General features: G+C 41.0%; 1 protein-coding gene across 4 annotated transcripts in view; it reads right to left on the bottom strand.

Moving 5' to 3' along the window:
• Window positions 1-1597: 1597 nt before the first annotated feature.
• MMRN1 (multimerin 1) overlaps window positions 1598-27775 on the bottom strand; it is a 62412-nt gene continuing 36234 nt past the window's right edge. For 3 of the 4 annotated variants that reach the window (XM_073340687.1, XM_073340688.1, XM_073340689.1), the window contains 3 exons: window positions 22282-24261; window positions 14388-14534; window positions 1598-13112 (listed from right to left, as the gene is read on the bottom strand). In XM_073340687.1, coding sequence (XP_073196788.1) covers window positions 12691-13112; window positions 14388-14534; window positions 22282-24261 — 2549 coding nt within the window. In that variant the 3' untranslated portion in view covers window positions 1598-12690. Of the gene's footprint in view, window positions 13113-14387; window positions 14535-18412; window positions 18478-22281; window positions 24262-27775 lie in introns of those variants that run through there. The other variant, XM_073340690.1, reaches the window with a different exon arrangement.

The following is a 27775-nucleotide window of genomic DNA, read 5'->3' as shown; positions in this document are numbered from 1 at the left end:
TTTGCAATGTTCAGGTTACACTGCAGTTTCTTTCCTTTCCATTTTATGGCTGCCTTCCCCCCACATCTGTTTCCCCCCCGCCCCTTATATAGTACTTTTCATCATTATTGGCAGGATGCATCTCTCACTTAGTGCTTTTAATTTTTTTTTTGCTTGCTAAAGCTTTTTGTCCTGAATCTAGTTTGTCTCTCTCTCTCTCTCTCCATCTCGCATTTTCAGGTTTACATTCCTAGGCTCTGATCCTGCTGTGCAGCCGCCTGTTACAAAGCAGAGCGTAGGAATCTCTGGGGAATGGCCTGTCAAATTCGTCTACTTGGCGATCAGTTACGATGGGTTGGCAGGTGGTGTGTAACTGATCGCTGCATGAGCAGAAATGTAGTAGACTGATAGCAATGTTGCAACAATCTAAGACAGAGATTCTGTAAGAGATAGAAGCAGGAAGTCAGAGATAGAGAACTGTATGAACATTGGAGAAACAAAGAAGTGAACTCTATTGCAATGTAATTATATTTTCCAGAGTATCGGGTTTATTATAATCTAAATATTATCTTTAAGAGTCAAGTTACTTGTTTTAATTGTAGCCAGAGAATGTGGTTTCAGTGGCACTAGAATGAGGGAAGAACACAACACAATGTAAAGCAGCCACCACCCCTTTTTAATGTTTACATTAGATTTTTCTTTATAAGACTTGTCTTATAAACTCATTCCATGCAGTCAGACAACAAATATTTGGCAACATACATTGACAAATACAGTAAAATATAATTGGGCAAAGGGATTTTGAGGATTGGTTCATGCATGAAAATATTGTTGTTTTTGTAAGAATTTGTGGAGTTGATCATTATGGTTCCCCCCTCCTCCCCATCTTTTTTGCTAGCTGTTGATGGTGAAACTGGTGGCCACATGCGGGTCAAATTAAAGTGTAGTCACAGAGCAAGATCTCATCATATTCATAAAGAAAATCACAGAATTTCACAAGTAGGTATAATTTTCAAAATGGTACAGAGAGTTTCATTTCATGCTTTCAATTAGAATGAGTGTGGATTAAATGAGTCAGTTGATTTAAAATTTTTCAACTAGACCTTCTGCATCATGTGCTAAATAGTTACAGGCAGATTTGGCAGAATTTGGGAGCCTTCATACAGGTGAATGGGGCATGAAAATAACATTTCGTGGAATTTTCTTGGAAATGGCTTAACATTAATCTTTGTACAACTGAAATTTTGAGCAAAAATACTTTGAAACTTGGAAAGCTTTAATTAACTCAGTTTGTTTTTCTGAATTAATGAGGAAATGTAAAGTCTCTTACTTCAATGGGTTTTTTTAAATTTTATTTCATTTGTGAATATTTTCCATAAGAACAGCCATACTGGGTCAAACCAAAGGTCCATCTAGCCCAGTATCTGGTCTTCCGACAGTGGCCAATGCCAGGTGCCCCCGAGGGAATGAATAGTCGCTAAGGTGCCACAAAGACTCCTCGTTGTTTTTTCTGAATAGAACAGGTAATCACCAAGTGATCCATCAGTAATAGAATTTTTCAGAAATGGCTCATTTGTGCTTCTGATATTAGCTGGTTCCTTTTCTTTTGCAGTGATAAGCCTTCTTTTGTTTGAGCCAAATTCTGCAATCTTTACTACCGCAAATCTCCACTAAGTGTAATGAGAATTTTCATCAAATAAATATCGCAGAATTTGGTCCACAGTGTTGAGCCCTCTCTTTTTCAATTCCAAAAAGTCAAAGGACTCAGTGCCAATGAAAGATAATGTCTCCCCATGGAAGAAAGATCCCAGAGAGAGAAACAAAATTGTTTAACTGTATTTGTGTCTGCTTTTTCATCATAAATAAATAGAACCTTATCGGATAGATTATTTCGCAAAAAATACTTTTAGCCAGGAAGGAACACAGGGCCAGATTCTCCATTGGTATGGGGCAGCATGGCTCTATTGAAGTTATTTTCCATCTGCAGAGAATGTGGCCCATCATGTTCTCTTTGGACACTCTTGCTTGACATGTATTGTGTGTTTGTGGACTGATTCTATGGGGTGCGATTGTTGTCTCCTAGCTGTTGAGCACCCTCAATTCCCTTTGAAATCAGTTGGCTAGATTCTTCTTTCAGTTACACTGGTCTAAATCTGGGTGGATTTAGATCACTGTATCTGAGAGCACAGTATGGTCTGAGAAGAGTTAAGGGCCATCAGCACCTTTGAGAAGGAGCTCAACACTTCATTTCTGGCAGGAATTAAGATGAGAGAGTCCAGATACATCCTTGGCGAAAAAAAATCCACACATTATGAATGAACTACTTAACTTCTTGAGACAAAACTTCTTGTTATATGCTGGTGTATACCATCTCAGTGGTGTTTTTGAGATGAAACTCACATTTACCACTCAAAATGGCCCCCAGACTGTTGAAAAGAAATGCAAAACAGTATTTAGATGGTGGAGAAAGATACTCCTCACACTTTAACTTCAGGAGATTTTCAGACATCCCAGACTAAAATATCACTGAGGTACTCAAATCAAATTTGAAATAGCTTCCCTGGGAGGTTGATAAATAAACCTGTGTATCAGCAGCATAACAATGACTGAAAATTGGGCTCCAGAATACTGAGAGAAAGCTGTGGACTCAGAACAGTGTTGGTTTAAGGATGGAGCCTTGTGGGACTTCACAGCACCTTTGTACTGAACTGGCAGAAAAAAGCATCTTACATGCAAGGAACTGCGTATAATGCACTAACTAAGAGACTAAAACTACTAACAGGCAATATCGAGGCTCATGGAGAGATGAGCTCCCATGATCAGTTCCATCACACTCAACAGACAGATTGAGCAACGTAAGGCATGGCAGCATGCTGTTATCAGCATACATGAGCACATGACTGGTAATGCAGCTCTGCAAAGAGCAGTAATCATGCTGTGGGAAGATCAAAACCCAGACAGAAATTTCTCATTAAGGTTGTTAGCTGGGGAGCAACTTCATAATTTTGTTGTCCTTGTCAGTGCTTTTTAAAATAATCTTCCAAAGAAAAGTAGCAATTTTGTGGTTGTTAAAATATTGTCCTGAGTCATCAGTCCCGTCCCCCCCCGGACCTTTCCTTTTATTTTTCCTCAATGCTTAGGAAATAAAAATGAGCCAGTTTAAAAAGGTAAAAGCAAACAAAGAGTGACATACAACATTACCATCAGGACAGAGTACTGCTCAGTGCCAGTCTAGTACTATTCACCTTGAAAGTGATTTAATTAAATAATTCTGATAATACTCCAGGTATGTAGATAAATATTATTATCCACATTTTATAGCTGGTGAAACTGAGGCTCTGATTCAGCATCCTTTCTTTATTCAGCCACACTCAATCTGACTGTAGATGCGGAACTCACGCTTCTCATGATTTCCTTCGTATAGGGCTTCAGAGCGAAGTGGCACAATGCGTAGAGAAGCCCAGTGCTGAAGGCATAAGCGTGAAAACTTGCCGAAATTGAAGTAAGTGGCAAAACTCCCATTGACTTCAAAGGGGTCAGGATTTCATGCACATTCTATGGAATCTATGTACAGTGTGATTTCCCCACATTTTTAAATGTGCAGATATTCACACCCTGTGTGTGTGTCTGTAATACATTAGTTCCTTCTGCAACCATATGCTTTCCAGACCTTTGTTTTAAATCTGTACACATAGGGCAGTCTTTTTAGCATCACCAAGCTAAAGTACTCGCGACATAAGACATTGTAGTCATTCTGCATAGATCTCCTACATATGGAAGATAGAGCTGTTCACATACATTTTATATTTATTCATAAATGTTCATTGGTACCTGTCACCGTATTACCCTGGTTCTGAAAGATTTTTTTAAAAAGACGCCTGTATATAGTGGGCAGGCAGAATAAAACATCCTACCTCCTGACTTCAGCTGGTTGGAAATTTTTGAACATTTTTACTGTTGTTGGCTAAAAAAATGGCATTTGAAACCCCCTCCCCCCCGACTTTTTAGTGAAAAATTTTCAACATTGTTTTGCTTTCAATGGATTTTCATGCTATTTTTAAGATGTAAATGACTATATTTTTTATTAAAATAGTTATCAGAATTATTCTCTTGTAAGAACTGTTTTTCAAAAATAAATCATTTTGAAATTGTTATTGAAATCCATTTTTCTGTATGGAAACAAATTCAAAAACCATTTTGATAAACAAGTCAATAACATTTTCCATTTAAATTATTTCAAAACAATCCCCACAAAATGGGTAATTTTCAAACCCTGTGAAATTAATACAATTTTGACTTTTTCACAATTTGTTTTGTGTGTGTGTGTGTTTGTGTGCACATGTTTTGATCAGCTCTATTCCTGGCTACCAGCAATAATCAGGAAAAGGCATAACACAGACCCCAACTATGCAAATTCTTACACATGAACATAAGTGGGGCTATTAACCATACTAAAGTTACACATGTACATAAGTTCTTGCAGGTTCGAGGCCACAGCTTATGCTATGCCCTGCACGCTGCTAAATAAGACTGATGTGCCTTGAGAGGGAGTGGGTTCCATCGCTTGGACCCTTCTACTGTGAATGCTTAGTCATCCACGGATCTTTTCAGGAACAGTGGAAGTCACATATTACTTCCCACCCAGCTCTACTCTTCCTCTATTCCCTTCAGTATTCTCCCCAGCAAGTTTCATAAACCTACTTAATTCTTCATTCTGAGATCAATTTTTTTATGGACAGGTAGCAAGACTGTCTCCCTTTTATATTTTATTTAAGCTTCTAAGTCCATATGTTATGTATCCATTTTCTTTTCATTCAAATTCTGTCCTAGGTAAATAGGAGATCTTTTTGCTAACTAGCACACCAGAGATTTATTCACTTAAATCACAGTAGCTGGAATAGCAGTTAACTCTATATATCTTTCATGCAGCAGTGGGACACTATATTCCTTACTGTGTCACATGCCTGCTCTCAGAAAAAATGCCTGATCTGGGTTTGTTGAAATAATTGTAACCCTTTCCCCCTCAAATTCTCCTCTCCCCAATGATAGTCCAGACTAGCAGATCCTGTTGTTCATGCATCTCCTTAACCATCTATCTGGGCAAGTGGAAAAACTCAGTTTAGATAATAGACAAATGATATGATAAATGCTGGATTTTCAATTTATGCTGAATAAGAAAAGTTTGTCGGTAAAGAATTTAGCCGCTTTCCTTCTTTCAACCTCATTGCCAACTGACTCATTCTGCCACTGACATTCCAACATCACCCTCCACTTTATTTCCTGTCGCCTCCACTCTGTTATTGATCACCCGTTGGCAATCCAGTAGTATGTCTTGAAATCTGTAAGGATCTCACCAATATATTTGTATACTATGTCTAATATTTTCGTATCCAAAGAAAATTTCAGACTTTGCTGCGCCAGCATGTTCTCAGCAACGGTCACTGGAAGGGTCATTTCAGGAAGTCACCTGTGCAAAGTGGAGTAAAACACACTAGCAAACCATAATGGTATTCTTATATACTTGCTTTGCACTCACTTTACACAAAAGGAACTGACTGTACCTAGTGCAAGACAATGGAGAATCAGTCCCATTCTGAGCAGCTTCTATTCAGAGTAGGCTAGGAACTCCATCTGCTTCCAACCTGAGAAATGTAAATCAATCAGGTGATTGAAAAAAGTAATTGTCACCAGCTCTTTCCACTTGTGCCTGAGAAATGGACCAAACCAAGCGTAACAGAAGTAGTAAAAGAGGCTAAATATTTGTGTAGGAATATATGTCTCAACACAGATTAGAAACCTGTGGGTCCAACCTTTCTCCCATGAAAGCTACTAGAGTTTTGCTATTGATTACAGTGGGAGCAGGACTGATCCCTATAGTCATTGCAGTTAACACAGCTGAATCCATATTATGAGATGGAAACTGTTGGCTATTTTGTGGTTCTAAAAAATGTAGGCACAAAAGTGAATAAACTGATTCTTTAAAAACAGCCTCCACCATCTGAATCTGGACCACTTCAGATTCTGATCAGTTCAGGAAAGTATCTATTCTCTCACAGACAGGTGTTTTCTTAGGTGATACTGGCATCAAAGCATTCAGCAGGTTTAAAGTCAGTCTGCCACCCCCAGGCGGGCTGATCTGTTGAATGGAGTTCCCTAACCTAAGGAACATACACTGGAGTATTGCACCATGTGACTGAGGGGAAGTGGCAGTTCAGATCTTAGGGCAACACACTGATGTGCATATTTGAATAGGATATCCAACCCCTGCTCAGCAGAGACTGACAGTCATCCCAGAATTATATTACTCAAGTTAAGGGCATCTAGCAATCAAGGAAAGAGAGTTAAGAGTTGGGAGAGGAAACATGGGAAGGTACCAAGGCTGATTATACTCAAACCCAGTAAGGAAATTCAAGACGGGGATCAAGTCAGGGGAGTTTGGGGAAAAGGATAAGGATAGTGGGTAGGGTAGAATTACATGTAGTTGGATTGGGAGGAGATTGGGCAGTGTTTCAGATTAATACGGTATCTAATAGTACTAATGACGAAAGTCTTTTCATAACGCTGATGACTAGGAATTTTGGTTGGGAATTTTCTATTGAAATGATTTTTTGATGGAAAAAGCTGCGTCCACAACATGGAAATATACTCTTTAATTTTCAGCCAAACATATTTTCTGTTTCTCCTGTGTTTTCTGTATATGTCAATGGGTATCTATGGACAAACTGCACTATTGTTCAGGTCTCTGGGGCATACAGTGTTAAAGGGGGTGGTTAAACATATACATTTTGGGCTACATCCTGGAAGTCAACGAGATCCTTGCAGCTCTCGACCCACTGAGAATCCACTCCTGTGTTCTGAGGCTTAATGCTGTCTTTTGTAAGTATAAGCAGGTAATGGCACATTCTTTGACAGACACTAATCATAAACAACAAATGCACATGTATGTTTTTACCTTTCATGATAAAAAGCAATAAGTAAACCAGTACTAACTCATTTCCTCCCCCCCGGTAAGGCAATTTGCAGAGAGGTCAGATTGTTCAGATAGAGCCAAGGATAATTCTCCCTCTAAACAGGTGTATCATTTTAGCCATTTTTTAATTGCCATCTTTCCTGGCTTTGCAACAAGATAACAAGATAGAATACTCTAACAGATATTCAGTGTCAGACACCTGTGATTTCATCTGAGACAATCGAGCCCTCGTCATGGTAAATCTTCATCAATATGAAATGTACAGATCTTCAATAATGTGTTCACACAGCTTTCAAAAGACTTATGGTATTTACAAAGAATTTTTGTTCATTGCAGAGAAAGCACTTGTACAAATCCCATAGATTTGAATCGCAAGCTTTCTGGAAGCCTTGTATGCTATTTGTAAACAGTCACATCCTTGGTTGTGCTTTGTTTGTATGTTGCATTTTCTAAGATAAGAATCCTTTATAACAACGTAGCAACCCGCCATCAAGAAGATTTTCAAAAGGATTTCTGCTTAGGTATATGGAATATGTGAATGTACGGTTGGTGTTTCTGTAAGGCAACCACCCCAAATGTCTAAGTATTGTGTACTGGGGCACTGAAGTACATTTAAAGTGAACATGCTGCCGATAATATATTTCTTAGCAATTTTATTACCAAGATTGCAGATTGAATTTTCTTGCCTAAACATTTTGAGAATGAAACCCTATTTAAAGGCAAAGGTTTACTAGATCTTACTCATGAAGACAAAATGGCATTTACAACACACATTATTGTTATAGTTCAAGAATGAGTGGCAATTTTTCACACAGAAAATGAAAAAAAGATTTCACTGTGCACATTAAATATACAGCAATGTTAAATTCATAGTATTTCTCATTGAACATTACTGAAACAGTGACTTGAATTAATGTGGTTCAGCAAATACAAAGGCTTCCCCCCCAAACAAAACAAGAAGAGTCTCCTTTTCCACGTACTTCATAGATCTCCAGAATGGTAATGATTTCACCTGGTTCAATGAAAGGGCCTGTGCATTCTAACAATAGGCTGAATGGGTAAAGAAGTGTGAAGTTGATCCATTAAGGATTAGATGAAAAATATAGACTCAAGTAGCCTAGCTTTGGTATATCTGACACCCCTGAAAAGGTTAATCAAGTCTCAGAAGTTACTCAGTCACTGTGTAATGCACTCAGGATATGATCAGTCAATGAGAGTTTGATTTTACATTATAAAGCTCAGCATGGCAGAGTCCATGTCTGTGTCTTGAACAATGCCAAGCTCAGTATCAGCACTTAATTAATAAGGATAACAAAATGCTTGCAACTTTGTGATCTTGCGAAAAACTGTTGTGGGTGACGTTCCTTTGGAAATAGTCTAAAATTGTCTTTTTGGCTTTCAGGAGTATGTCTCTCTCCTGCTCATATAGTTGAATCCTAAAGATGCAGATAAGGCTGTAATAGGAGTTTCAAAAGTATGTAGGCTTCCACAGAAGAGATTTCACAGCCAAAAAATAAACAAAAGGAAAAGGACGGGAGTGCAAGGAAGCCAATAACTCTTCTATCTACAATTCATGACAGCGATTCAGGTGCTGATTCTTGAGGCTCGTATAGAGGAGTGAGGTGGAAAGGACTTGGGGGAACGCTGCTTGTTCCACTACAGAAGAAGGTATACACTGTTTGCTCGAAAAAACTGCAGATTTCAGCATGAATGATAAAAAATATGAGGGGGAATGCATTCAGTGATAACTACGTTTGTGTAGGTGAGGAAATGATAATGCAAGCTCCAGAGTAAATTGGATGGGCTTGTCAAAGCCAAACCAGATAATGTTGCCATGGTTATTGAGTCACCCAGATAAAGAGACCAATGTTCGCTCTACTGTATAAAGGTTTGGGATAGTCTTTGTGATCCTTTATGTGGGCTTTTGGGAGATACTAATGTTCAGATGTGCAACCGGGTATCTCCGTATCATCAGGGAAAACAAATCAAAGAGTTAAAATGAAGGGGAAGGGATGTCAAAATGCTGTTGGAGCCATCGTTTGGGACGATTTCTAATCGGGTCACATGAGAATCTAGATTGATTGATTTATCACTATCTTTTCTGCAAAATGGGTAGTCTTACTGATTTTTTTGATCCGCAGTTATGTTCAGTATCATGTGTTTTATTAGATCAAGTGGCTTATATACTTCGTCAGATGCCCAGAAATGAGTTTTAAAGGCTGAGGCAGATACATGCACATGCTGTAGAAACTGCATTTAAGTTTTTAACAGGAACACACAGGCAATTCTACTTTGTTTTATGAGTGAAAAGATCATTGTGAGTTAATGCACAATATATACTTGCCAGGAGATTCAGCTTATTGTGTATTTAAAAAAAAAGTTATTTTCCCCCTTTATCGGTGCAATAGGAATAGCAACAATGCTACTAGGGAAGATGATTTCCAATTTATTGCTACTCAAGGCCTGGATATAATCAGAGTTCTTGGTCCATAGCTAATGAGTTTGGAATTTTTGTGGCAGAAAAATTTGAAAAACATGATGACCTATCAAGAATCTGGCTGCTGTGAGAATATAATTAGTGCCTATGAAGCTGGAGACCCAGCTTGAAGGATTTTGTGGCAAGGGCAGCAAGGGCAAAGAAAGTCACATTAAAAAGAGATGCAATCTCTGGTGGGTCATTTGAATTTCATCTGCAGGGTAATTTCCACGCCATTTAGCCATCTCCACAGCAGGAATAAAGAGGACTAAATACGTTATTAAAATGACAAAGTCATACAAGGGGAGGGGTGGGATTTGGGAATGTGGGCAGTACGTTTGATAAAATTCAGTGAGAGAGTAGGATGAGTTAGTGTCAAATCAGGGATGTCAAGTGTTTACAGAAAGATACGGTACACTGGGGAGGAAGGGGCTGGAGCACACACATTCAAGGTTCATGGTGTGTTGAGGATTAGTCTCATACAAGCGGAAGAGAGGATTATAAAACCACTACACTAGTGTGGTTTGCATTTGTTCCCAACACTGGTGACTCTGCTTATTTGGGTGTCGGTCAACGAGCTGCAGGTTACCTTTCTGACAACTTATGCATGGTGAGATCCATTAATAAACCATTAGTGGATTTAGGCCTCCAGTAAATGCACTGTTATTGAGGCTTTTTTTCTCCTTGAAATTCAGATTTTTAAATCTAGGCTTTTCAGAGCAAAGCATGTGCCTCACTTGTTAACTATCTGACTGATATAGGCAAAGAAAAAGGAAGGGGCTTTCTTGCTTTCAGATCACATGGGAATCAGAGGAAAAACAAATGCAGTAGGTCAGACTGGTCTGTGGTAAGTGAGATGCATGTTTTCAGTCCCAAACAAGCCTATTGTTCCCCATTGGTGATAAACCAGGGTTAGAAAAGATTGTGAGATCACTGTCTGCTCTCCCTTGAGGTTTTCATCAGTTGAGAGCAGCCTCCATTTTCAGTGTAGGCTCCAAGGAATCTCCTTGCTGGCATATGCTGCCAGGGGATATGATGAATCAACTTATCTCCTAACCACCCTAAGAACACCTCCATCCTGCTTGTGATGAATGTAGCCATGTTACTCTCCTTATTTTGCTTTCTGTGCACTGCACCTTTAACTTTCTACAGAATGCCCCCCTCTGCAGGGGGAGCTGCCAATTTTTGAGGCAGGGTTAATGCAGCATATTACAGAGGAGACATGCACTGCCCTCTCTCATGGAAACTTTATTTTTGTTCTTTCTGGTTGTGTTGTTTTCTTTAATCTAAAGTAAACACCCGACTGCACGGGAAACATAACTGTGCACGTTTAGGGGGGGCTAGCTGACTGACACTCTTAAGGGAGGATTTTCTGGGGGAAGGATCCCTATCAGGGTCAGTTAGGACATAAGGTAGAGCAGACTTTGCAAATTTGGCCTATAATGTTTGTTCCTGCTAAGTGTGGGAGTCAGAGCCTTTTGGAAGGACAAGTGTCTGTCCATTACCTTTACTTCCATAGAAAACCACTGACCTTCATTAAAATCACAAGTCCTGAATGGAGGCAGTATTCAAATACCTTGAATTCCTAAAAAAAAGCAGTTATGAATAGATTGCCTAGCTTTAGGCTATATTTTCAGATTATGGGACTCCAAAGTATTTCTCCTGACTTCAGTGCATTTCTTTCTTTCTTGTTTAAGCTTCAGGTATATCTACCAATGAGTACTAAGAATAAACCTGGTGTTTTGTGACTTTCTTAGAAACAAGTTCCTGGCAAATGAAAGCAATATAACTTAGAGAGCATCCAAAACTTGTTGGACCAGATTTTCAGCTGCTGTATACTGGTGTAGCTCCATTTACATCAATGAAGCAGTGCTGATTTATAGCAATTGGGGATCTGATCCATTATCCAGCAGTGAAAGAAATTATTTAAACAAGTCCAATTAGGAGTCTGATACCCAGTGCCTTGCACCCTGTTTAGACATTCACATCTGAGAAAAGTAAAGGCCAATTGGCACGAAATGCTGCCAGTACAGAGTTCTCTGTTCATTCATGTCATTGATAGCTTTTTACACCCACTTTGCACTGGTGTAGGTGACTATAAATGGTGTCAGGCAGTGGAGAATCAGGCCTGCAATTTTTAAACCAATAACATGTTCAAACTGGTGCCACCAGACATTTGGATGCATGTTCTAATTTATATTATGCTGCTTTATCACATGACATCAACTTGGAATGGCTCATACAGAAGGAACCCATCTTGATTGCATTAACAATCAATCAATTTGAATAATGTGCAGAAACAAACAATCTTGTATATTCATTCATAGATTTCAAGGCCAGAAGGGATAATTCTAGTTTGACCTCCTGCATCACTCAGGTCAAAGAACCTTATGCAATAATTTCTGTATCAAGCCCATAACTTCTGCCTGAGCATATAGTACACTATAGAATATATTTTTAAAAGATATCCAGTCCTGATTTAAAAGCTCAGTGATGGAAAATCTACCAATTCCCTGGCTAAGTTCTTCCAATAGTCAATTACCCTCACTGTTAAAATGTTGCACCTTATTTCCAGTCTGAATTTGTCTAGCATCAGTTTCCAACCATTAGATCTTGTTATGCCTTTTTCTAGTAAAGAGCTATTTACTACCATGTTGTTTATGTACAAAACCATGTACAAAATTATGAAGAAAATAGAAAATATAGAAAAATATTTAAGTGTAGCCTTAAAATACAAAGATATTCACAAATCATATAAGGCCAAAAAGAAAATACACATAGTTTTCACTTGATGCAATAAGCTAAAGAGGAGCCCAAATTCTGAGCTGCAAATCCTATGCAACACCTCTGGAGTGAATGGGGTTGCAAAGGGAAAAATCAGGGCAAAATTTGACCCACCGTATGCAGACTTGGGGGCTGATTCTCCACTGCCTTGTAAAAGCACTCTTACCCATTCAAGGTGAGCACAAAAAATGATCAGATCAGAATTCTCCACTCACTTATGATGGTGATATTTTCATATTACAGCCCCTGTGGACTCTCTTGTCACAGGAGTAAATGGTTATACGAGAAACAAGGCTGTGGAGAATCAGGTCCCTGGACTCCTGAAATTTCACCTGTCCTGCAGGATGGGAGTATCTTTCTTAGAGAAACTCAGTGTTATGCAATGGAATTTACCTTGCAGGAGAGGAGGAAATTCAAGGTACAGACAAATAACTCTGCAGGCTGCTTCATTCAAAGGTGGTATTTTGCATTTATGGCTGACTTATGTACGGTACAACAAGTAACCAGTAAATGTAGTGACAGGTGGATACTTGGCTGGGATGGAGCCAGTTGCCAGTCTGAGCCAGACTTCTTGACCATAGTTTAACTCCAGTAAAGCATGCCCAGTTATTACCCTGTTAATGTACTTGTTACCGTTGACATTTTCAGACTGGAAAGCGAGCTTGTCTATTCCATCAACCACTAAATAGCCAGAGACGCGAGGACTGGAAGATGCAATGGTGTACTCGAAAACATACACCCCAAGATATGGAACACGGAACTTTCCACTTGCTGGGACATAGGAAGATCCATAGTTGACATCCAGATTATTAAATCTGATGGGGCCAGGAGTCGTCATCCCATAGGTGTGAGAGGCAAAGAAAGCCACCATAGGTGCATATCTGTAAGATCCTTTGGAAAAATCTGCAAAGAGTAAAGAGTATTTCTGAGATGTGTTTCTTGGTCTTTCCAACCCACTCCCCATGTGTTGCATAATTAAAGAGGACCCATACTGTATGTCAGAGTTTCAAGTAGGAATTGAAACAGACACAGTGTAGAAACATTTAAGGCATCTCGTCAAGTAGCTTCAGCAGCTAGAATAGAAACAAAATGAGTCCCTATGCACTGCAGAAAATGCAGTTTCCTCCACAATTAGTGCCAAGTGCACCTACAAAAGCTGTATGTCAGAAACAGCAAGGGAACTTCACTGTTGACCGTACTGCATTATTATTAAGAAAAGCTTTTATTTTTTCCTCTTGCCCCCACTGCAGGATCTCTTTCTTTCCCTGTGTCACAAATCTTTACACAGTGTGTATGGGTGTTCTGAAGCCAGGGATTGTGCTCACAGGCCCTACACAAATATGGGAGAGATTTAGCACTCCTGACAACAAATGGGGGAAAATAAAAATGTATGTATGGGTTTTTTTCCCATTCCAGCTGAGCATACACGCTAATATCCCTGCTACTGTACAAATGATTTTACTCACTATTCACATGTAGTCATGAATGAGAAGCAGCCAAACAGCTGCTGCAAGTAGCATTCAAATCACATTTCATGTGGCTTGGATGTAAAATGTGTATTTATTTATTTTTAAGCTTGGCTGAACAAATATATTTTCTGCTTTCCCTGTTCCCAGTAGCATTTATGTGGCTTTCAGAGTGCAGATCGTTAGGTGGCCTAGTAATTCCTCTGATTTGATTGACTGGCTGAGGATCTGGCCCCAGGCTCAGCAGTAGCTAATGGGATTTACAGCACACCCCAAGAAGTGCTGGGCCCATCATTTCCCAGTGAAGGGATTTCACTATTGTGTAATAAAATTCCATCTCAGCTTGTTCAAATACATTTCTAACACCTTCCCCAGTAACCTGTCTACTCAACCCACCACGGAGCTCTCTCGGTTTGTGGCTGGCTCTGTGACCCAGACCAATTAAACCTTGTGATGTGGGCCATGCTAAAATAGGGTCAACAACAGGAATTAAGTCCTTCAGTGCTAAAGCGCAGGACTCTTCTACTTGAGCTAAAGGAGTAACTTTAACTGGTAGCAGCAGTAGTAGGCCCTTATCCTCTGTGAACCAGTCTCTAGAGGGGGCCACAAGATATTTAGTCAGTGTATGATGTTAGCAAATGCTGGCCGATTGGTGCATGATGCAAAACGCTCATATGCGTTAGTATGTTGCCGTGCTAAATACTGTACTTACCTACAGTCACAGAATTTTCGTCCACCAACTTCTTACTGCAGTTGACTCCTCCAAAGGGGTGGCGACAAGCACAAATAAAACTCCGCTTTTCATTGATGCAGGTTCCTCCATTCTCGCAGGGGGAGCTAGTGCAGCCCAAGTACTCACCTGTTTTAAAGGGAAAAAAATAACCTGAATTGTCATGGTCGCTATATTCACCAACGTTAATTACAATGACGCCCACTGGGTCTTGACTAGGGCCATGGAAAACATTTTTATCCATACCTAAAATCAGGTGAAATTCCCCTTCTGAATTTGTGTGTGAAAGTCAACTTCAGAGAGTGTTCAGTCAGAGCAGGACCTTCCCTATCAGTCAGTCAATCTATTCTACCTGCACATCTTCACTCCAGGCAGCCAGTTCCAGGAGCATTTTCTCTCTCTCTCTCTCACTCACTCACACCCCCCCACACCTCTACATGTCTTGTAAAGATTGGCTAGATGAGATAAGATGGAAGATGTTACAACCCTGCCTACTGTGGGTGGATGGCCCAGGGTCATCTAACAAATCTGCAGTTAGGCCATGGCAAGTAGGCCCATTGCTGGTCCTGAATCATTGTCCACCAATCCACTGCAAGCTATCTCAGGGATGGCATTCATTACCCACCACTCCATTAGGTGGCAGCAGAACTGGGAAAGGTCACCAAATTTGGGTTATTCTGGACCAAGATGGACATCAAGTTCCCATGTCTTGGAGCTCTGCCAGCCGCCCCTCTCTTATAAAGTCAACAGGATTCATCTTGGATTCTCCTGAAGTTGTGGCGGTATGGCACAGGGACAGAGGCAATCCCTAAGATATATCATCTGAGCTCTGGAACATCATGATTTGTTCACTTAAAACCTTGCGCCTGCAATTTTGGGCATGCTACCACAGAGGCTGCTTTGAAAATCTGTCCCTGAAATTAAAGAATGTACAAGGTTCAAACTGTTCAATGGAAAGTGGTAAAGATTAAGAGCTCCCAAACCACCTGAAGGCTTATGTACTTTTCTGAGCAGGGAAGCTTGCAAATTTTTCTTCCCCAGTTATACTGGTCAATCAAAGCCAAAAATCATAGAGAACATTTTTCTTTGCTGTAATTTGTGGTGCATTGGTCTCAGCCATACTATACAACAGACTCCGGTCTTAAGAGCAGAGTCCAGCAACTGAAATTGTGTATAGTCCTATGAAAAGGCAGCAAGTTGGACAACTTCTAGGTGTGTAAGAATAGGATGGTAAATTTAAAGGGGTCATTGGGAGATGAAAGGTCCTTTCAGAAAAGCTCTGATTGCCAGGGGAAGTGTTGTATTGTCTCTTTTCACAGATAAACTCCATGACTGTGAATGAGGTACCTTTAGTTTCCAGCACAGCCATTTCAGGTGCTACTGCATTTAGTCACATTATTTATATGATGAATGTTATTTCACTGAACAGAATGTTAAAGCTTTTTTTCTGTTTCTGCAATGTCTCTTGAGTTTAAACTGATCAGACTTATGGACTGAAATACCAAAAAGGTTCTTGTGTATCTCATGTAATTTTTCCCGACAGTGAGTATCATCCGTCACAATAGTGCTTGAAATAAAGCAATGTAAGATTGCAGTGTCAAAAGTCACAACACGGGCAGCTGAAGATGAAGCACTTGTTTGCTCCTGCCTGGATAATCGCTTTGCTCTATATTTAATTGAAGTGACTCTTGACTCACATTTCTCAGACTCTCACAATTGCTTTTGTTGTATGTAAGGAAGGATGGATAGTGGCTGATTGTGCCACAGTTCAAAAGCACCAGCTCCTCTGCGTGGACAGCCCAGCGTGCATGGGATGCTGAATGTATCTCAGCCTGTTAACTGGCCTGTGTTTGTGCCTAGCTGCCAGGGACAACCAAAAAGGAACACATATATCCATGAAGCAGCCAGGAGGAGAGGCCAGTGAAGCAATCTGCATTGGGAAGGAGATGGTTGGTTAAAGGGCTGCAAAGAGAGGAACACGTGTACCATGGAGAGTGAAGTTAAACTCATCAAGAGAGACCCTGAGCTGATATAAATTGGCATAAGTCAATGGAGTCACACCAATTTACAGCAGCTGAGCATCTGGCCCTCCAATTCCTAGAGACGACCAAGCCAAGTTATTAAATAATCCATAAAAAGTGACAGGTTTCAGAGTAGCAGCCGTGTTAGTCTGTATTCGCAAAAAGAAAAGGAGTACAAGTGGCACCTTAGAGACTAACCAATTTATTTGAGCACAAGCTTTTGTGAGCTACAGCTCACTTCAGCTCACGAAAGCTTATGCTCAAATAAATTGGTTAGTCTCTAAGGTGCCACTCGTACTCCTTTTCTTTCTTCATAAAAAGTGAGGAATTTCCCAGAGGTGCTCATCCTCTAGCTATCTGCTAAAGCACTGTAGGCTCTGTGCTGTGCTTGTAGTTCACTATGACCCTGTCAAGCCACCAAATACTTTCCTTCTCCTTGCACCATTCAGCACTCCATGACATCCCTAAACACAACCGCCATACTATACACATCTTCTGAATGGAGTAAGTTGCAAACAGACTTCACTTGGGGAAATGTCTCTGAACACAGCATTTCATCTCTTTTTATTTAAGCCCTCACAAGTCACTGGGACAGGTAAGTGAAAGAGAGGCTCAGCAAGGATAGTTAAATGAAAGGTTTAAATGGCAGAAATAACTGCACAGGATAAGATAAACAAGGTTACTAGTTACATGCCATACAGTGGGACAGAGGACAGATGTAGTATTAAGGCAGAGTTCTGCTACTCTTGGTAAAGGCACACAGCCACAGTCTCTCTTTAGGGAATATTCTGCCGATTGTGGTACAAACAAATCTTCACACAAGTAATGAAACTCTGTCAGTATCCACTGAGGTGCTATTTACAAAGAAATCAGATATTTACTAATCTGATGGAACAGATTATTGCAGCTGGCCTGTTTATGGAGAGGCATGAGTCCAATTATTTAATTTGGGAATGGTTTAAGAGGAAGGCATTTAGAAGTCATTTCTCAATGCTTGGTTTTCAGTAACCGTGACTGTCTAACTACCTGCAACCATTAAAAGATGGGCAGAGTTTGGGATTATCCTGAGCCAAACTGATTTCTAACACTCCCATAGGCTGTCATACTGCAACGTAGTCACAGTTAGGTCAGTAGTCTGAATCTGGCCCAGTCTGACAGCGATAAAAGTAATGGCTGTTCAGTGGCACAGGCGAAATGAATTCCTGGTCTCAGTCCAGTGGCTAGATGTCCATAGCACAAGAGGCACAGATTGATTGACTGCCCTGGAGGCAACCTCAGCCGAGAGGCCAAAGCTGCATGGAATTACGCTGTCGCCTCACTAGTAGCATTCAGGGTTGAAGCACATTGGCCTTGCAGTGGGGAGGTAGCTTGCACTGCAGTAGCTCTATCCTTATGGGGTTTTTTTTACAACAGAGAATGAGAGTCTCCAGGACCTCCATTGCAATGCCTTTTGTGAGCACTAAATTAAAAAAAAAAAAAAAAAGCCATCACCATCGCCTTTCATCTGCCTATTATTCTATCAAACTAAATATGCACAATTGAAGTATGAAGAGTCAAATTGAATTAGAATAATCATCAGTCTCTTGCAATTAAAACACTTAATGCAAAATACAAATGGGCTTATTTTACTGCAGGCTTGAATGATAAAGCAACAATGAAAGCTTAACATTTCTGTCAGGAAGAGTCAGAATTTACATGTATCAGTAAAATGTGACCCAAAATAGATCTCTATTTCCACATCTACAGACTTCAGAACTCCATCTTAAGCCTCATTATGAGTGTCCCACCCCCAATGGAACAAATGGGAATTGGGCATTAAAATTAAATGGTCTGATATAGCTTATTGAAAGACAAAAACGTTCAGTCTGTACTGTTGTTATCCATTATTGCACATACCATGCTTCTGGGGAGTCTGAGCCAGAAACAATAAGCAGAAAGATAGAAAATAAAGTGGAAATATTATTGAAACCTTAACAAACTATAACTTCTGGGATGCTTGATTCTCTGATGAACTGTGAACGGTTGACTTTAGTCAGGTCCATGTGAGTGTACTGAGATGGAAGGAATGGAAATAAGATACAGGAGATGAGAACAAAGAGAAAATAACCTTTATGCTTATCTCTCCCTTTCCTGGTCTCTCGCTCTCTTACACACAGGCACAAAATACATCACCTGCTCAAAGACTGTCATCCCACTGAAGTCAGTTACTTGGTGGAGCCATTACTTAGATCATAACTTTGCATTTACTTATATGCATACAGAGTTCAAACTCATACTGTAGTCTCACTGATTTCAGTGGGACCCCATTAACATTAGTCACAAAATTCACATTCATTTAAGTAGGGTCAAATCCTGATCACACTGAAGTCAATGGAAATTCTACCTTTGATGTCAGTGGGACCAAGATTTGGCTCTACTTCCATATGGGTTGCAGGATTAGGCTCCTCAAGCTGTCACAAAATTAAACAGAGGGCTTGTCTTCACTACGGGGACATTGACGCCACTGCAATCGATGTAGCGGGTGTCGATTTTGCAGGTCTAGTGAAGGCCTGCTAAATCAACGGCAGATCACACTCTGGTTGACTCCGATACTCCACCTTTCCAAGAAAAGTAAGGGAAGTCGACTGGAGAGCGTCTCCTGCCAATGCAGCTCAGTGAAGGCACCGGTGTAAGTCGACCTAAGCTATGTCGACTCCAGCTATGTTATTCACATAGCTGGAGTAGCTTAACTTAGGTCGACTTACCCTGGTAGTGAAGACAAGCCCAGAAAAACAAACATCTAAGTCCTATTAAAATCAGTAATTAGAGAATTGTAACTCAGTGGCGATGCTGACCATTTGTATTTGGAGACTCTTATGGAGTGTTATGTATGGTTTCTTAAAATATGGATGGGGGGGCCTTTCTGGATGAGAAAAATCCTTCCCACAAGGAATAGGACAGAGTGGACCAGAGGCGTAAGAGGGATAATGTTTAGACTATTTGTAGAACTGTACAGTAATAAACTAGTGACAGTGCTAAGGGGTTATCTACAGTGTATTCAAAAGCCTCAATATCTTCAGAAAATCCTATAGAAACCTTACTTTCAAACTGTATAGAAAAATTACTTTAAAAGAAATTGGGTGTTTGCTATTATCTGCAAAGATCCCTGCTTTCTACAAGCACATCCAAAGTTATCAAAAAAGCTATTTGTGAAAATTCAGTCATATAAATAATAAATAGGACTGACATTTATTCATTAACGCTTAAAAATAAGCAGCTGGCAGCTTCCTGTGCTCCAGGCAGTGGCCCTTGTGACAGTTTCCAACAAAGTGAAAGATCCAGGAGGGATCAATGACATCATTTTTTTTCCCTTTAGTTTTAATTAGGACCAAGGTTTTTTGAGTTTCCATCTTTTGTGCAATGACAGAGGCAGGCAGAAAACAGAGATGGCTCAGAAGGAGTTGCTGTTCTTAGGATAAATAATTGAAATTTGCTTTTATTTTATGGAAAAGGTTTTGCACATTTCAGTGCATTTTTAAGCATCTTTCAGTTGCCAGATAAAAGATTGACTTATCCCCCGAAGGATAAGACAACTTTGAGCCCAATTCTTTGATCTTTGGGTTAATGGGGTTAATGTGTGTTTAAACTGAAGCATGTGCTTAAATATTCTGCTGAATAGCTGGACTTAAACACATGCTTAAATACTTGAACTGAAGCCTTAATCAGTGTTTTTTCCAATAAAGCTCAAGATCTTGCAAGCTATCACGAGAGAGTCTCAAACAGAGTGAAACTGCAGTTTTCTTTTTAAATCCAATGGATATTTAGGAATCTTTTTTTTTTTTTTTTTTTTGCACCATTGGCTTAGCTTTAGTAATGGATGTGTGGAAATGGGGAAAAAACTGGATAGGTTCCTGCACACAATGCAGATTCCAAGAACCTGGGGGAAAATGGGATAGGAAAGGTGGATGAGTGACACAAAGAGATTTGCCCATGCTTAGGCACGTATAAACAGGGGAGTGTAACATGGACATTTTTATTTCCCTTACCATTCCCTATCCTGCAGAGACCGTGAATAATTTTTTCAAAAAGTGCCCAAGTGACTTAGGAGCCCACATCCCATTTACCAAAGTCACTTGGACTCCTAAATCGCTAACCCATTTTTGAAAATTTTACCCAGCATCTTAATTTTTTTCTCATTTTATTTCCTCTTCTCAGAAGTGACACAGACTAAGCATTTGCTTGTGTTGTAGAATTTCAGTCAAATCTTATGCCCAATATTGTACCTCACATTTTATCTTTTTACTTTTTGATATTAGACCTCTGACATGCAGTTAGGAACCCGTTCACATGTGATTCTTCTCTGAAACGTGCCTTTGTAAAAATGACATCATCTTACTCAGCAGGATCTGCTTTTTAAGTATATTCAGTTAGACCCATTTTACTGGCGAGAGCCCTGATCCTGCAAATACTTAGGCATGTGTTTAACTTTAAGTACACTAGTAGTCTTAATGAAGCTTTCAAGTAGCTAGCAGTAGTCCCATAATATCAGTGGGACTGCTCAGATACTCAAAGGGAAACATGTGCTTCAGTGTTTGCAGGGGCCTATATTAACCCCCCCCGCCCCCCGCACTTCTGTTAGTACTGCAATTCCAGGCCCCAGGGCAGAACGGTCAGTGGGCCCCATGCCCGCAGAAGCCACGCACGTGCGGACGTGGTCCGCCGACATTTTGGCGGAGCTGCGCCTGCTCTGGCAGGTGCCCAGTGAGATATTTCGGCTGCGCTGCAGGGTGTACTCTTCCGGCAGGGCCAGGGCTTTTACATGCCCACCCGGTAGGGTTGCCAACTGTCTAATCGCACAAAACCAAAGACCCTTGCCCCACCCCTTCCCTAAGACCATGCCCCTGTCCTGTCCCTTCTCTGAGGCCCCACCCTCTGCTCACTCCATCCTCCATCACTCAGTCTCCCCCACCCTCACTCATTTTCACCAACTGGGGCAGGGGGTTGGGGTACGGCAGGGAGTGCTGGGTGTCGGCTCTGGGAGGGTGTATGGGTGTGGGAGGAAGTGCAGGACCCCCCCACGCCCATTTAAATTGCCCGGACCCCTGGGCAATTGCCCTCTTCCCTCCTCCTCCCCCCGTCGGCGGGCCTGTGCAAAGCTGATGCAACCCTTGAAGAGCAAACTGGATTCCTATTCTGGTTTTCACATCTTTATTCTGACATCCAACTGCAGAACCTTTATAGCTAATGCATTAGCTGGACTGCCACTTGATTTTCAGGTTCTCAGTTGAATTTGAAAGGCTGGGCTGGTATTTAAAAACTAACCCATCATTACTTTTACATCCTTTCACTGAGGGAAAAACCATGGGACCTCAGGAGGTCTTTTGTAAAAAGTCCATTTCTAGAGGACAAACATACTTTAAGAGTATGTCTACACTGCAATTAGACACCTGCAGCTGGCACCTGCAGCTGAGTTGGGTTCAAAGGACTTGGGCTAAGAGCTATTTAACTGTGGTGTAGATGTTCAGGCTGCAGACCAAGCTCTGGGACGCTCGTACCCCACATGGTCCTAGAGCCTGTGCCGCCACCTATACTTGAACATCTCCACTGCAATTAAACAATCCTGCAGCCCGAGCCCCACGAGCCCAAGTCAGCTGGCATGGGCCCACTGCAGGATTTTAATTGTATTACACAGACACCCACAGTCACAGATATGTTGAGAGTGAGCTGCTGCATTATTTACTCCTAGTCATTTTTTCGTCAAGTTCTCCTGCCAACTCCGTTGGGACTACTAATTGACTTGGTTAATCACATTGATTACATAAGCCTTTATGATAACATTAAAGACCCCAGCAGCTAGTGCCTGGAAAATGCATTACCTGGTTCTATAGCGTTGTCTGTGTTTCTCTGACTTCGGCCTGCCAGACTTGTGGTGGTATTCACTGTCCCTTTTTTCGCTGCAGCTGGTTTCTTTACAGTCTGTTTCATCTGCTTCTGAAGTTTGGTAATATTGCTCAGAGCATCAGCCATGGATTTGTCCACATACCAGGTTAAATTAGACAGGATTGTCCCTGTTTTTATTTCTAATACAGACTCTATGAGCTCTTTTAGGCCTCTCTGCAGCAGTGGGATATCAGGTTGAGCAAGTTTAATTAACTGGGGTACACTAGCATTCACTTTTCGAATGCTAGCTGAGGCATCCTGACACAGCCCCCAAGCCTCATAAGCAGTCTTGTTCAAAAGAGGGATATTAACTGAGAAACGGATAGACTTTGCTTCCAGTGCCTTGACTCTGGAACTCAGTGTCTGTAACTTGAGAGAGACCATTTGTTCTTGTTCCGTTGAAGCAACTTTGCCTTTTTTTAGTGAAACACAATTATTCACCAAAAGCTTGGTTATATTTGACTCAATGCTCTGCAGGCGAACTTCTTGATCTTTTGAGACCACTGTAGAGTGTAACAGCTTTTCTTCTAGTCGACTGATGTCTTGTTGGTGCTCAACCATTTTGGATGATGTTTCATTTAAAATGTGGTAAACTTGTCTGAGGTCAGGGAGGCTTTTTTTCTCATGCTCTTCATATGGAAAATTGGAAAGGTCCTGAATTACTTTTGAAGCATATTGGTGGCTTTGCTTGTCATTGATCAGTGTCTGAAGGGACTCATTCAACCATTGGAACTGGGGAATAAATGCCAGTATGCTGTCCATCTTCTCGGCACCACAACAGGCCTCGGTCTTATTTTGCAGGACACTTAGAGTATCTTTCAGAACGTAGTTATCCTGAATAGAATCAACAGCACTGTTTAAAACTGTCATGGTCTTATTTAAGCCATCTTCTAGGTCCATGAGGCATTCATTAATACGCCTCTCAAAGACTTCATCTCGAGTTTGAGCCTCACTTTTAAGTCCGTCCTGACTTTTGACAATTTCTTTGACGGTGGAACTCAGACTATTAACAACAGAGGTTAGGTTTGCCAAAGTCCTGCTGATTGCTTCCACTTCAATTTGCTGTTCATACTCTGCTGTCAGACTAAACGGTGGTCCCTGCTCAATCAAGGGTTGGAGGATCTCCATATCGTAACACAAATCATTAATTTGCTCATTCATTTTGTCCATCTTATTGCCCAATGGAAAGACGACAGCAGCTAGGGTTTTGTTTAAGACATGCACATTCTCTTCTGTGCCCTTTAGCTTTATTTGGAAGTCATTCCTGCACTTTGACAATATGTCTTCACATACTGTATGAACAGAATCTCTCTGAATCTCTAATGTAACAGTAAGATTGCTGATCTTGATATCTTGTTCTCTTAAGTCATCATACAGCTGCAGCACCATTAGGCCATGTTTCTTCACTTTCTCATGTAGAGTGAGAATATATTCTGTAACATTATCATTCACTGCTTTATCTACTGGAGGGACATTTTGGTCCGACATCTGTTCAGCTGATAACAGTTGCTCATGGACCTCTTTCATTTCTGTAAGAGTCTTATTCAGAGATTCATAGTAAATGGTGCTTCTTGACTGCTCATGCTGCAAGTCAACTTCCAAGGATTTCTGCTTTGCCTGTAGTTCTTTGATGGGCTTGTCACAAGCAAACCTCATCTCCTCTTTCATCTGTACCATATCATTCTTCAGCTCCAGGATTTCATTCTTTGTTGGTCTGTCTTCTTTGTCCTGGGCATACTTTTGTTGGGTCTCATTCATCTGTTTGACTAATTCTTTTGTGCTTTCAAGATCCTCTGATAAACTAGACACAGTCTTGAAAATTTGGGCCACTGTCTCTTGCATGTCACTTTGGTAGACTTTAAACTGCTCTCTGATAAGGTCTTTGACTAGTTCATTGATACTTTTAGACTTGAGACCTAGAAAAAAAAACAAGAAAAAAAAAAGCAAAAACCAAATAACTAAATAGTCTTTTGTTTATAGACATCCAACATTCTTTCATCTCATGAGTACACACAGTGTGTCGTAAGGAACTGAAATGTAATGGTTGTCTCATTGTGATCTGTTTGCTTGTAAATTTAATTTAATATGGTAGTAATAAAGTGGCCTGTTGGTCTTTGAGGACCTGATACTGTTTCCAGTGAAGTCAAATGGAGCTTTACTGATGATTGCAATCAGCTCAGAATCAGAGACTGAATGTGTGGGTTCAACATTCATTTGCCTAGTCCCAAGCAGAGCAACAGAGAAGGTGTGTGTGTTCTCTTGGCTTACTCTGAGAAAAAGGCTTAATCCTTCCCCTCAAACACCATGTTTAAAAGACTAGGGGAGGAAATATCTGTTTTACCTTGTCTGTGTTTGGTCAGGAGGGGGAGAAAGAAAGAAAATTCATTGTAGCCTACCTGTCATCCATGGAGAGTGAGTGGATAAAAGGAGATGGACAGGAAAAAGGGAAATCGAGACAGAGGGGATGGATCCTTCTAATTTTGGTACTACTGACACTTTAGAACTTGTAGGCAGCAGCAAGACCATTGAAAAAGGCTGGTGCTTTGCAGGTCACACCTTTGCCTAGTTGTAGTGGCACCTCTTGTACTTTTAATTTCGTTCACATAAGTACTAATTCTAGAAGGAGTTATGCCAGTGGAATTAAACCATGGTGATATTTGGCCTTAGGAAGAGCATAAGTCATACCTGACACATGGCTCTTTACAAGTAGCCAAATGTTTGCAAAAGCCACACATGCTTTTGGTTCTTGCCTATATAACTTCTGAAAATTATTTGGGCTGCAATTAGGATTCAGAATGAAAAGTGTTCCATTCAACAAGCCTGACTATATAGGAAGCTCCTTGTTTTAAGCATCTTGAATTGTGTGTGTATTTCCAGCTGGAAAAGCAGTGAGCCAAACTGGTAACAGTAGCTTTTTAGGAAATAAGAACAGACCTGCTGTGCATTGTGTCTGGTGAAATGACCGGTAAACGCCCCAGATGCTTCGACAAAGAAGCTGTCAATAGTTCAGCTAGTGGCTTTTTTGAGCCAAGAGAGATAACAGGGAGGAGGGGTTGTAGGTGCAAGAGCATGAAGAGATGCCATTTAAGAAATGACAGGGAGTTCTCCTGGCAATTCACGCACTTATTTATTGTGTTCCAGGGTCACAGAGGTTTGGGTGATTTTTACACACACACACACACACACACACACACACACACACACACACACACACTAACAGAGCAAAGGAATAAAACTGGGCTCTCCAAGCAGAGTTTTTTGTTGCTTAACTGCTGGACACAAATCTGCTGCAGCAGGAAAGAGGCAAAGTCAGAGACGATTGTAAGGAGGAAACCTGAGAATGAAAACCCAGTGGGTGAAGAACTGAAGATGTGGTTTAAGAATAAAATAATTTACAGACGCACTGTGGGCGTCTTCATCCAGGAGTCAGAAAAGTTGCTTCAGTTTGAAAAATGTTCCGGATTTTTAAAAGCGTAAACACGGGGGCAGAGCAGGACCTTAATGGATACGGAGAGGCACAAAGTACCCTTGTCAGCGCTCTTCATCTAAGCAGCATCAAGCCTTGCTACTATTTAGATGGGAGACCACTTCAAAGGAAACCTGGGTGCTGCAGAAAGAGATGTTTGTTCGGGGCTATGTGGTACCCTTACCTTCCCTGCTTAGTGGAAAGCAGCCTGTCTGTTGTGGAGCCGCAGCACCCCTGCTTTTCGGATATCCCCCCCATTATCAAGCAGATTGACAAAATGCACAAGCCTAGGTTCTGCCCTGCCACTGCTGGGGGGGCATGGATGAGCGTTCACATTGCACTCCCCGTCAGGACCTGGCCCAGGCCAGGGAAGCTAATGATTCAACCAGGGGACCAACTCTGGTGAGGAATCCTGGTCACATGCCACCTAAGACTCATTGTGCATATGCTAAGAAGAAGGATGCTTGCAGATCAGGGTAGCCAGCCAGCTGCTACACAGGGAGTAATCTGCATCCTTTCAGTGGCTGCAGTGACCCTTTTTTTTTGCCCTGGAGAGAGCAGGGCAGGAATTGTGCCTTCACAGGGGTTTCCGTCTCTGAATCACAGTCACTCCCTCTTGGGGCTACTCCTTGGGTGGTGCAACTTATATTGCCCCTTTGCTCAGGGCTGTGCTGGCAGCGGTATGTTAGTTAATTTGTAAACCAAGGTCCCTGCTACTGGTGGTCAGTAAGGATCCCTGTCCATTTTAGCAAGATTACAGGTATTAATCCTGGCCAAATTCCAATTTGGCTACTTATTTATAGTAGTCTGCAGCTATAAATTCCCTTTGCAGTTTCAACTATTAATGAAGGAATAGCATGTATCAAAGTGTACATGCAAAAGAGGGGAGAGTTAAGGTTTCATGTCCAATTGTAACTGGCATTTTTTGACTTCTAATTGCTTAACTCTACAGTCAATTTAATATTTTAAATATAATATAAAGATACTGTTATAATAATGGAAGGATTCTATTTCAAAATGTCAGAAGAGAAAGAAAGCAAATGGAAGAGCAAGAACGTAGTTTGAGGGAGAAAATAGATATAAAATTTAGACCGAAAATAGAGGGGAAATATTCAGAGAGAATAACTTGGGCATGAAGAAGGAAGGGAGGTCTGTTAATGCAGCGAAGAACCTACTGAAAAGGTCTTTCTATTCTTGGAGTATCTGATACTCATTATACAAATGCAAGGAACATGACAGGGAAGGAACATGACATGCAAGGAACATGACACCTGGTGATTGGTGCCATATGTCTAAGGTAGGACAGAAATATCCAAGTATGCTCTGAGGTGCAAAGAGATAAAGGCTTTGGCATACATGGTACTGTCAGTACACAGAACAGAGCTCAGCAAGCAGCCATTGTGGCCGAGCAAATAGAGCACTGTACTGGACACAGGAGACATGGGTTTGAATCCTGGCTCAACTGATACCCTGCTGGGTGACCTCAAGCAAGTCACTTGTGGCTCCATTTCCCCATCTGTAAATTGTGGGGAATGATACTGGCCTCCTGTGTAAAGTGCTTTGAGACCCACTGATTAAGAGCGAGGTAGTCGGTAACCATGACTGAAAAATTAACAGATATTACAAGTGTTGGGATAAGGAGGAAGAGGAAAAACATGTGGAGAGCACAGGAGAGGAGCAGAAGATCTCAATGGAAAGAAAGATGGTCTGTAACTGAAATAGGAGGAACGAAGTGGCGTACAATCCTTGTGGGCTCACCCCAATCTGGTATGCTGTTTGCCCTAGGGGGAATATGGAGGGAGCAGTACTTGTGTACCCCAGACCACAGAAACTGCAATTGTCCCTACCCCGATGAAGGCTCCATGCTCCTCGGAAACATGTGTTGCTGCACCTTTTCATGGGGTGCAGCATCCTATCCACTGTGCATCTGTCCTACTTCTCAGGTCAGTGTGGAGGTGGTCTGA

This window comes from Lepidochelys kempii, chromosome 4 (assembly GCF_965140285.1).
Source record: "Lepidochelys kempii isolate rLepKem1 chromosome 4, rLepKem1.hap1, whole genome shotgun sequence".
Taxonomy (NCBI): domain Eukaryota; kingdom Metazoa; phylum Chordata; order Testudines; family Cheloniidae; genus Lepidochelys; species Lepidochelys kempii.
The sequence above is the reverse complement of the archived record's forward strand: the minus strand, read 5'-3'. Positions and strand labels throughout refer to the sequence as shown.